The sequence below is a fragment of the Gopherus flavomarginatus genome, chromosome 1 (assembly GCF_025201925.1).
Source record: "Gopherus flavomarginatus isolate rGopFla2 chromosome 1, rGopFla2.mat.asm, whole genome shotgun sequence".
NCBI lineage: Eukaryota > Metazoa > Chordata > Testudines > Testudinidae > Gopherus > Gopherus flavomarginatus.
In genome coordinates, this window is record NC_066617.1 from 201,445,677 (window position 1) to 201,458,078 (window position 12,402).

A 12,402-nucleotide genomic window follows, 5' to 3' on the forward strand; every position below is an offset into this window, starting at 1 on the left:
ATTGTAGATATTTCAGCTATGAAAGATCTTTAGGTGTTAAACAACATTTTGTAACAAAGCCAGGGGCCTATCTAGCAAATAATTAAATAGGTGAATCTTTTGTACCTCTCTTTTTGGAGTTTGATTTTCCCACTCTCTCTATATAATTTGCCAATCTAGTCTGCTTTCAATTTAATAGTCTGATTTAGGTCTTGGAAATTGTCAGTGGAGACAATACAATACATGTTTGAGCATCTTACAGAGAAAATGAAATATGACCATCTCATATGGCTGAAATATGAGAAAGCTGAAGGGGAAGGAACCCTCTCTTCGAACAATGCCACAGAAAACTAGCAAAGGCTAATTTGGGCATGATACTAATATTAAAGGTAGTAGGCACAGTTATAAATCTAAACTAAAATTAGTGATCACAGCTTGGATTTTTTTTTAACAGCTTAGAATTCAACAAAACATTTTTCAGTTTGTTAAAATCTCCAAATATTTACTTTATGTTTAAAATTTCTGTAGGATGCAAGGCAGAGTACATCATGTTAAAGTTTTAGGAGTAATGCTCTTGATTGTTAACAGATTATCTTTGTTAGACTCATTTTAAAAATTAAAGTATCACACACTCAGCAGCAGCCCTAATGGCCTTAAGGATTTAATTTTTCTTTTATTATGGAATCTGAACAGCACTGTTGCTTACCATTGGGAAACTGAGTTTTCGGGCTATTTCTATGAAGTCTTCGTTTCTCTCTTTGACTTGTGATTGCCCTGCAGCAAAGTGACTACAGACAAAGCAAAGACTGGACGTATGAAACAACATTCGAATTGCTACTGCACCTTTATTACCAGTAGCTCCTCCCATACCAGTCTTTACAGTATCAACAGCAACATCCCTAAAAAATAATAATGGTCACTGAATGAAAATGGGAGAAGTACAAAATAATGACAGAGTGTTGGATGTTTACATCATTTCATTATCAGTAATATGATTACCACATTGCAATACAATGTTTTAAAGACATCAAGTGTTTTTGAGCAGATAAGACATGGATATATGGATGCTTTCCAAGTCTTGTAGGCAAGGTACAAGATTTCCAAATTTAAGATTACAGAATTTAAGCAACTACTTTTAACAGGAAAAGCAACAGCTTTTCTTAAGTGCTGGTGTCAAGCCATACACACACTTTGCAAACCACTTGTGTTGGGTTTTATTTTGCAGCATAAAGCAGTCTGGTAAGCATACCAATTTTAGTACAGCTGTCTGTTCACTGACCTGATAAAAGGAGCATGCTGCGGTCTGATGAATACAAAGAGACAGACGCCCACCAATTGCTCAGAAGCCAGCAGCACATATTTGTAATCTCTTGAGATGGTCTTTTGCAGTTCAGCAGCCCACAGTTTCTGATTGGTTGTGCTACCAGTGTGATACAGCAGTTAAGAAAAAAAAAGAAAGTGTGTTGCATTTAAATATATATATTTTCAAGGATATTGTATAAAACAATGAAGTAGACAAAAGTGAAATTGTCAATGATCTTGAAGGGCAGGACAAGAAATTTAACTTGATGTGGGAAATAATGAAGGTATTTGAAGACTGATTAGACATTGTTAGAGTGGTGAATAAAGTGGATGACATTTGCAGCTACATTTTGTACAGAATGAGGGGGAGGCAAAGTGCAAGTCCAGTAGGCCAAAGGAGGTTGCAGTTGTCAGCATGAGAAATAAGCATGGCCTGAACAAGGGCTTTCATAGTGGGAACGGAGTGGAATCAACAGATTTTACAGAAGAAAAAAAAATAAGCAAGGTCTAGTGCCTGCCTCCACGGTGGGGGCCAGTCTTATTAATTTAGGGAAGGGATAATAGCAGTCAGCATCACAATACGAAAATTCAACATTCATATGTTCATTCAGATTTCTCCAGTCTGAAGTATTAGAAGACATCCCTCCCCTCACTTTTTTTTTTTTTTAAATAAGGAAGAGATAAAATTATCAAAATAAAATCCCTTTCCCCAGGCAATACTGAGGGATCTCTTTTATTACTCCAAATTCGATGAGAGAAGCAACATCATCTCCATCTCTTTGAAAGCGATCCCTGAAAAAGGAAGGGAGAAAGGAGGTAGCTTGATGTGGAACTGAATCATGTAGTCTCTTCGCTGGTCTCGCCGCAGGAAGAGTCTGAAACATGAAACTGTTTGGGAGGAGCTTTTGGACAGCCTTTTTAATGAGACAGAAACTGTGTAAGTGGAAGCTGCCTTTGCGTGAAGGAAGTTGATCTTTCATTAAAATAGCTAGGAGAAGCCCTAGGATTGGGCAGTTGATTTAGTCTCACTAAAGTTCCTCTTTAGCAGGAAGACCACTGAGATGTTAGAATCACAACTTTTGAAGGGCAGGTCTGTTCTGAACTTCTTGGGAGAGGCCAGAGGCTCTAGGGTCAAAGTGTTACAGTGATTGTCACTGATCAGTCTTGTACAGTAACTCCTCGCTTAACGTTGTAGTTATGTTCCTGAAAAATGCGACTTTAAGCGAAACAATGTTAAGTGAATCCAATTTCCCCATAGGAATCAATGTAAGGGGGGGGGGAGGTTCCAGGGAAATGTTTTTCATCAGACAAAAGACTATCTATCTATACACACACACACACACACACACACACACAATAAGTTTTAAACAAACAATTTAATGCTGTACACAACAATGATGATTGCGAAGCTTTGGTTGTGGTGGTGAAGTCAGAGGGTGGGATATTTCCCAGGGAATGTCTTACTGCTAAATGATGAACCAGTACTTGGCTGAGCCCTCAAGGGTTAACACATTGTTACTGTAGCCTCACACCTCTACAAAGCAGCACAAATGGAGGGAGGGGAGACAGCATGGCAGACACAGAGACAGACAGACAGACATTGCTCCTCTGAGTATGCTGACCCCACTCTTAAGTACATTGCCTTTTTACATAGATCAGCAAGTTGAGACAGCAGTTGCTGTCAGCAAGCTTCCTGTGTCCTGAGCCCTGTTCTTTCCCCATTCTATAGAGACGGGGTAATCAGGGGGCAGGAGACACCCTGACATTAGCCCTCCTCTTCCCACTCCCCCGCTCAGCAAGCAGGAGTCTCTGGAGCAGCTCCAAGGCAGAGGGCAGGAGCAGCACATGGCAGTGGGGGGAGGGACAGCTGAACTCCTGGCAACTGATAGCCTGCTGGGCAGCTGCCGTACAGAGAACTTAGGGGAGCAGGGAGCTGATGGGGAGCTGGTTCCAAGCCCCCACCAGCTAGTTCCAACAGGCTGCTCTTTCTGCAAGCAGTGGACAAAGCAGGCAGCTGCCAAACAACACTGTAATGGAGCATTGCACATCTTTAAACGAGCATATTCTTTAATTGATCAGCAGCGTAGCAGCGTAACAACGAAACAACGTTAACTGGGACAACGGAGTTACTGCATCAAACACACCTCACATTGCCTAAACAGAATGGTAAGGCACATTCTGGACCTGCATAATGTCGCTCTCTTTTTATTTGTCAGCAACCAAATGGTCCAAGAAAGGATCAAACAAATCCCAGACACAGAAATTGTACTGGGTAATCACTGCCTAACAATTTGCATCAGTGAGTACAGAGCACCATGTCCAACTCTGAACTCAGCTACATCAGTGTAAATGTGTGGTTACTCCATTTACTTCAGTTTAACTGCTCTCCCCCTCGAGGTAATGACTGGAAAGCTTTTTCTTTATGCAACCAAAAACCTTGGCTCTCATTCCAGATCTAACAAAACCAATGCTGTAGTAGCCAACTGAACAGAAATAGAGATTATAATGCTTCTAGATGAGATCATGCAGAATCCTCTTTTAAAGCCATGTCCATTGAGGAGGGCGCAATCAGTCACTCTTGCATGGTATCTTACATCAGATACCCTAGTCACACACACCTCATCCCCAAATTGCCTCAGTTCCTTCTCCTGAACCACAAGCAGTGATGACTTGTAGAACTCCAAGCTAGAGGTGAAGATGGGCAGGAAATGTGAATACACAGAGGCAGCTCTCAAAGAGCAGCAGTTACTGGTAAATAACTTTTTTAAACTTCTAGGCTGTGCACTCTCTCATGAACAGCGGGCAAGGAGTTCTTAGTGAAATATGGACTGTAGCACCACTATCCCAAAATGGGCACTGGAGTGTGATATCAAGTCTGTGGAATAATACATGTTAAACTCCAAGTTGCTGCCCTACCAACCTCCAATGTTGGAAGATGTCTAAAAAAGACCTTGGAGGCAGCAGTGGCCATATGCAGTGGACCCTTAATCCTGCAGGCACTGGCACTCTAGTTATATCGTAAAAGAGCTTATGTGCTTCTTAATTCACTAAAATATTTTCTGGATTGATGTAAATTCACCCTAGCATCTTTCCTCACTTGCTAAAAGTAACCTCTTTGACTTTCCAAAGGATTTTGTGTTCTCAGGATAAAAGCTGTGAATGGAGTCTAAGGAAGAACACAGGATGGGAAGGACTTTGATAAAGGTGAAGGGTAGATACCACTTCATCTTTGTAGACTCCTACATACAGTAGACTGGCCATCAGAGCTCTCAACTCACTAACTCTCCTTGCTGAGGTAATGGCACCAAATGAAAGCTGTCTTTAAGGAAAGTTGTTCTTGGAAGGCTCCATCACCTCGTTAGTAGATTCTAGTCCCAGGAAGTGGAATGTTTCTTTGTAGGAGGAAAAGCAATTAATAAATTCCTTTAAGAATCTGACAGCTGTAAGGTGAGAAACTCAATCTTCCTTTTAACATGCTGGTGGCATGCAGATATAGTTGTTTGATGGACTTTCAAAGAACAGGCAGAGGGTCCTTCAAACTTTATCTGCTTCACCTAATCTAGAATCACAGGTGGAAAAAGGAAGACAATCCTCAGAGAATACTGTCCCTGGACTCCCACCAGTTCAACTGCAACAAAACTTGCATCAAGACAGTGAGCCTCCTTTCCAGCCTGTCTCCATTTGGGGCATGGAACTGAGTTACCCAATGCTGAAGTCTCACATGCAGATGGTGATAGAAATGACACGTGTCAATGCCACAAGTTCCAGGAGTCTCTGAAAGAAGCAAGTGGTCTGCTTTGGAAACCTTTTTAGAATGACACGGGCCTGCTGGATGCAGAGGAATCCGTTTCCAGAAGGAATGCTCTGGCTTGTGATAAGGCCAGGATTGCACTAAGAAACATCATCCTCAGAGTGAGTCAAAGGAATTTCTTCCAGTTCACTGGAAGACCTAGAGAAGAGAACGGGCTGTTGAAGAGGGTGGTGATGGCTGCTTCAAATCCCAGTTCTGACTTTACTCATCAACCTATCATGCAATAGAGTGTGACTTCCCCAGGCATCCAAGGCAGTGAACATGTGCAGCTGATTCTGGGATCGAAGGAAAACTATATACAAGAAATGAAATAGCTAAACACAAACTAGGAATAGCCCAGGACACGACCAAGAGTCCCTTCTGCTCTCTGCCGAGGTGAAGAAACAGCTAGGCTGGAGGAATGTGCTTTCTTATATAAAATAGGGCATCTGACATATGTCCTGCCTAGTGTCCTCGCACCCTCTCTGACAGCGCTTCGAAAGAGGGTTCCACATGCTCACATTAGGAGCTGCTGTCCCAGAAGTGGGAAATGTACAAAGCCTCTGAAAGAAGAATAATTTTTCTGGGATAAAACTGCCTCAACAGCACTACAGGAAGAAACAAAGTCTTAGGGCCGGTGAGGGTACAATTCTAGATATGTACTTGTATTGACTATTTGGATCTGTGAGAGCATATTGGATTTGGCCCTAGTGGTCAATGCTTTCCATTTTTTTCCTGGGGAAAAGTACATGTCTTTTGGAAGATTGTCACTGTACCAGTTACCTCTGCCAAAGTTATTTAAATTAATCACAAGTGTTATAAAATGCTGTCATTTTCCTAAAATGTAATATTTACTAAACCTTGAAACTTTATACTTGTACCAGATGAACAGTATTTGTATATAATGATACCACTTACCTTGCATTCACAATGTTTCCTGCATTTAACTCAACCATTTCTTCAAATCCAATAGCAAATATGTCAATAGGTTTGCTTTTTTGATCTGCATTTAAGGATAAAAAAAAATGTTATTTGTTTCTTCACAATTATCTTTATAACTAAGACCTTGTATCCCAATTTTTATTTCTAATGATCAAAAGGTTTCAAGCAAATCAAGAGAATATATATCCTACCTTGGAATTCATGGATACCAGCTAACTTTGGTGCATCTAGAAGCCAGTCAGTGAGTGTTTGATTTTTAAAAGCAATGCTTCGAAATTGCTTCCCACCATTGACATTCCATGTTCCAACACATACTCGAATTTTTTTTGGCTTTGAATACTTATAAAAATTTTCACACATACCCTTTAGTGTTTTTACAGATGCTGTTAAAAAAAAATTAGTTGGCATAAGACAACTTTCACAAAATTCAACAGAACAAGATCCTAGAAGACACATTTCTCTTCTTAAACAAAATGCAACTAATCCATGCACATGCATGCAGAAAATTATCAGCTTTGAAAGCAAACTGCAGTGTATTGAAAAAGAGTGATGTACTTCACAATGAAAAATAAGAATGTTTCTTGTCCGGGCAGGAGGCCAACAAAGAAAACTGGAGTAATTTGTAACGTTTTAGAGTTAAATTCTTAACTTTTCTAAGAAAGAAAATACATTAAGATAGATATTTCTAAAACTGTTCAGAAAAATATCACTGTTGTACTGTCTCTAATCTGAATGATTTGTCTCAGTGGAAAACAACATTTTTAATGATTCATCCCAACATGAAGTGCTCTCTGATTATGTTGATTAATAAATGAAATTCAGTTCCTGTTTAAATGCACACAAAAGACGACTTTCAGGTTTGTTAATTTGTATCACTGAAAAACTACCCTGATTAAATGTGGAGAGTTTAAATAAATAAATCTACACAAATAATTTATCTTACTTATAATTTTAATAGATTTATTTTGGTTAGACACTTATAAATTAATCATACACTGTAATAGAAATTTACTAATCTGATTTTCTGTGTGTGAGAAATGGGAGATGAATTCCCAAAGTCCAACTCTGTATCAGCCAAGGAAAGACTCACTAATGGTTAGGGCACTAACCTAGGACTTGGAGAAACTGGGATCTTCACGCTGTCTGGACTCTGAGGGGCAAAAATTCCTAAACATAAATCAAGAGACCCTCATAGTGTTTGGCACGGGTCAACCGTAAAGGACATATAAAACTGATTACTACAGAAGCTCATATTATCTTTTAAAATCTAAGACTAACATATTTGTGTGTATATGTTTCCTGTTTTAACCTTGTAAATAAGGTATTTCTTTTCCTAGTTAATAAACCTTTACTTAATTTATAACAGGACTGGCTACAGACATTGTCTTTGGGAAGAGATCTGAGAACAAAAAACCTGGGGTAAGCAACTGGTCCTTTGGGACTGGGAGTAACTACAACACTACTATGATTTTTGGTGTAAAGTGACCATCTATAACAGCCCAGCTTGCCTAAGTGGCAAGATATACTCAAATGCCCATGGGGACTCTCTGTGACTCGTTGGTAAGACTGTTTAGGAGTTCATACTTGTTACTAGGTTGGAGGAAATCTAATTATAGAACAACAGAGCCAGTTTCAGGTGTCTACTCTATTTTTTGACAGTCTCCCTGAGATTGGCACTCATGGTCGTGAGCCACTCCTGACAGCGTGACAGTGAGATGCTCTGATACCATGGTATTGGGGGACTAAGTTTCTTACATACACTTTTAGAGTGAACAAATACCTCTCCCTAATTAGATTAAAGAGTCAAATATTTTTATATTAACATTGCAGTTTTCCTTTAACCACAGTGAGGAAAAAATGCAATAGATTAACAGCAAGTCATACGTGCATTACGCTTTACCAACTAATAGTTATTTTACATATTTATAACACCATTATCCAGGTGCATATGTGCTATCAAAATTACAAAAAGCAAACAGCCTGATTGTATTTTTCCCTTAGCCTTGTACTCCACTGAGAAACAGTGGGCAACCGATCACGATATATTTAGAGATCGGACTGGGTCAGCTCATGGCAGTTTGGCGAGCTAGTATTTTTTTTTTTTTTTTTTTTTTTTACTTTTTAAGCTACCATCTTTGTTCCAGAATCTCACCTTTCAAATTGGGAGAGAAACCCCCCCCCCTCAGTAAATTTCTAGCCCTTACAGTTTGGAAGAAAAATCTTCAAAAGGTCAACGGAGTATAAACCAATATAGTTTATCAAGGTGAACTATTTCATTGCTGATTAAAACATTAAGAAAGGAGAGGGATGATCACCATTATGCAAGATGTGCTCATTGTACTTAATGACATCTCCTCTGGGTACCACAAATGGGTGGTATTTGGGAGAATACCACAGATTTCCTTCCCACAACCTGGGCTGTGGGGGCCAACAAACCAGAGGGAGGAATGGAGCCTGAGGTATCTGAGCTCACCTAGGGGGAGCCAAACAGACACTAGTGGAACATTCACACCCCATCAAGGGAAAGCCAAGTCAAGGAGCCCAACAGATGCCAGAGAAGTATCCAAATCCCACTGAAGGGAAGCCAAGTAAAGTATCTGAGACTCTCTGAAGGGAAACCAAGCCCAAGAAGCTTAGCAGAGCCAATGAGAGTATCCAAACCCCAAAGAAGATGAGACAAAAACAAAAAGGAACCCATCAATGTATGCACAGTCATATTCTGAACATCTGCACAACCTACTGCAAGTGGCAACAAGTGGCCATATTTTGGAAAAGTACCACAATTCTCTCATCTATTCAACTCAAATTTGCATCCTTATTTACAGTGGCTATTTTAGATTTTAAAAAAAAGCAGTGCTCTAATACCACATAGGTTTTTAAAAGTGTCACAAAATTAAATATTTGATCACTTAGCCCTTGATTTTGCAAGGAGCCCCTTTTGGCATATCTTCTTACAGGACTGGGGTTTAATTTTTCAGGAGATTGCTAGCAGCATGTTTAATACAGGCATAAAATCAACAATGTTTTAAACCACAAAGATTTCTGAACCACATGACTGTTGTCCTAAATTGAAATATATGAAAATGAAAACAAAAAAAATTTGAGATTGTGCCTCTCATTCTCAAAAAAATTAATGAAACCATTTTCTTTCATAGTTCCCTATCAACATTATCTCCTTTCATTTTTTCTCCTTTCAATAAAAATGTCTTATTCCATCACTCCAAAAACCCAGTAGCTACCTTTCAAATTATATTTCAGAACAGAAAAAGTAATTTAACTGCAGTGTACGTTCTGGAGACATTTTAGACTTTTTTTTTTTTTAAAACACAATTTTAAAAAAATTGTATTTAAGATATACTTCAAATATCTTGCTACACAGTAAAATTAGTGTGCATGTTTATTTTCAATATGCATGTTTAAGAGATTATATATACTTATATACAACGCTAGTGAACTGTTAAGTCAATAGTTTAAAGAGTAATTGACATTTATGTCACCCTCAGTGAATTAGGGAAATCAGACTGCTGTTGTTCAAGTGGGTGAGATCACAAATACAATCACTAACATTTAATGTAATAAAAATATTTAAAATGCTTTTAAAACTGCAAAATGATAGCCTATCCATTAATTTGAATAATACATTACCAATGACTCTTTAGACTTCATATTTTAAAAGGTTAGTAAAAAAGAGTTTTAGTGGTCTCATTTAGACATACTAAATAAAAAGTTAAGTGGCTGCAATGAACACTAATAAAAAACCTCCCAAAGCTAATAGGAAGTCTGGGGGTGGGGCACAGGGGGAAACCTACATGTTTAAAGCTTCAATTGTAGTCTATTTACATGCTTAACTATAAGTTACCAGCAAAAAGCTTTTAACATTTAAGTACTGTTTAAATAATTTACTCTATAGAGCAATAAATTCTTGATTAAGTTCTCTTTAGGGTTATCCTGGGTTCCTTCCAAAAATCCTATCCCTGTAATCCTCATTATTTTAAAGCCTCAGGCACAGCCACCATCCTCTAGGCAAAGTGTTCAATAGGATGTCTTGCAGAATCTGACAAGAGATCTATGTGAATAACAAACGTTTTTGGTTTGTTGGCAATTACGAAAAATCAAAAAATAATTTTTGGTCAAACTAAACTTTCCCTTGGACAAAATTGAAAAACCATTTTAAAACTGACTTTAAAAAAGTCCCAATAGTAAAAACGTTTTGTGTTTACTTTTTGTAAATAAAATGTTTCCGTTTTTTGGTTCAAAATGACTTTTTAATTAGCTAAAATAAAATTAAAGGCTTTTTTGAAATTCTCCTCACCCCCCAACCAAAACAATTTGACAAAACCAACTGGAACCTTCAAAATGTTTTGGTATCACCCAAATCTATATTTTTTACACATTTGATAAAAAAAAATTTGCCCAGCTCTACCTATCAATGCCCCCCAGGTGGCCAAAGGGTCTCTGCTGAATAATACTAAGGACTCTCCCACTGGTTAAGTCTACAATCTCTCCTCACGAGCATGTGGAGCTGGATACTCCACTGAAGACACTGACTTCAACTGGTGTTGAATCAAGCCCTGTAAGATTAAGGTCCAGAAATTGTTATACAAAATAAATGTTCAAAAAAAGTTTAACACTTCTGTGAGTGAGTAATTTATTTTAAAGAAGAGTTTCTGGAAGAGGGAGATTGTGCACTGCACAAGAGGCAGATAACAAGTGGTCTGAATTGGCTCATAATATATACAACAGATTAAGAATGGCACAACTTGATTATATTTATATTGCTTGCACAATAATAGAAAGTGGCTTTCAGATAAAAATGAGTATACTCGCAAATCATTCAAAACAACTACAATCTAAAGATTTAAAGAAAAATTGAAGAATCCAACCTTTTTATTCCCTGCACCTACCCAGTCAAATATACTATTATTCATTCCCTCTTCCTTCTCCTCAGAATGCTGCAAAAGTGTCTTACTTTCACAATCCACAAGGACATTTTTAAAGTATTATGATCTGTTAATTTACAGGCCAACCATCACACTCATGAGTCAAGGTATTTTGGTGATTTAAATTATAAGACATGGGCTTGATTATGTAGTTCTCTCTCAGGCCAAGTCAGTGGGAGTTTTGACAATATAACGGCTGCAAGTATGAGGTCTTTATTCAGTACTTTACATATAGTAGCATTTTGCATTACTGTCCATTAATTCTTGCATTTCCTAAATGCTGAGTGCTTGATTTTGCAACCTTAACATTCTTTTAATGTGGATTTTTTAAATTTAATTTCTGAGTTCTTAAAAAAAGAGAAACAAATTCATGTGCAACTGTAATGACCCTTGTCATGCATTATCAGTGCAAATGAGCTACAGGATGGGATAGCTCAGTGGTTTGAACACTGGCCTCCCAAACCCAGGATTGTGTGTTCAGTCCTTGAGGGGGCCACTTAGGGATCTGGGGCAAAATCAGTACTTGGCCCTGCTAGTGAAGGCAGGGGGCTGGACTCAATGACCTTTGAGGGTCCGTTCCAACTCTATGAGATAGGTAGATCACCATATATTAGGAGTAGCTAGATTAGCTCTGGAACAGTACTAGGCCATATTCTGTGTATCAATACTGACTGCTACTAAACATTAAGAGTATGTCTACACTGCAATAAAATACCCATAGCTGGCCAGTGTCAGGTGACTTGGGCTCATGGGGTTCAGGCTGCAGGGCTACAAAATTGCAGAGTGGACAATTGGGCTTGGGCTGGAACCTTACCACCTTATAGTGTCCCAGAGCCCAGGCTCCAACCCAAGCCTGAACATTTACACTGCAATTTTATAGCCCAAGTCTCATGAGCTAGAGTCAGCTGACACAGGCCAGCCACAGGTGTTTTACTGAAGTACAGACTTCACCTGATTACATATTCATGAGTAGCCCATTTCAGAGGCTGCATACCCAAGTGAATTCACAATATTTCTTCCATGCAGAAACAGTACTGTGATACAAATAAGTAAGCACTTTATATGATAATCTTACCAGTCAACAACATGTCTTGTACAACATACTAATATGATGACTGCATTTAGATAGTTAATGAACAAGATGACTGCACGTACACTTCCACCTCCAGGGTCAGGTTCTTGAGGCTGGGAAGAGTTACAAGACCCATCGGAACTTTCAGTTCCCATAACATATTTTCTGCCTCTCTCTTATATTCTGCAAATGATTCACTGTGTAAAACTATGTAAGTCACGTAGGGCTCGTCCACACGAGACTCAGTGTAAAGCCAGCTAGGGTATGAAGTTACATCGCACTAGCCTGCTGCGCATTACAGGCCACGTGAACACTAATACTCTGCACTAAAAGTTCCATAGGTGCTTTGACCTACAGTTGCTTCAATAAGTCAAATT

The 12,402-nt window shown here is 38.7% G+C and overlaps 1 protein-coding gene across 13 annotated transcripts in view; it reads right to left on the minus strand.

Moving 5' to 3' along the window:
- The window catches only part of SYNJ1 (synaptojanin 1), a 120,126-nt gene that overhangs the window by 57,345 nt on the left and 50,379 nt on the right, over positions 1-12,402 (minus strand). For all 13 annotated transcript variants that reach the window (XM_050956072.1, XM_050956101.1, XM_050956140.1 and 10 more), the window contains 4 exons: positions 6,205-6,396; positions 5,990-6,074; positions 1,259-1,399; positions 686-878 (listed from right to left, as the gene is read on the minus strand). In XM_050956072.1, the coding sequence (XP_050812029.1) occupies positions 686-878; positions 1,259-1,399; positions 5,990-6,074; positions 6,205-6,396 (611 nt within the window). The remainder of the gene's footprint in view (positions 1-685; positions 879-1,258; positions 1,400-5,989; positions 6,075-6,204; positions 6,397-12,402) is intronic.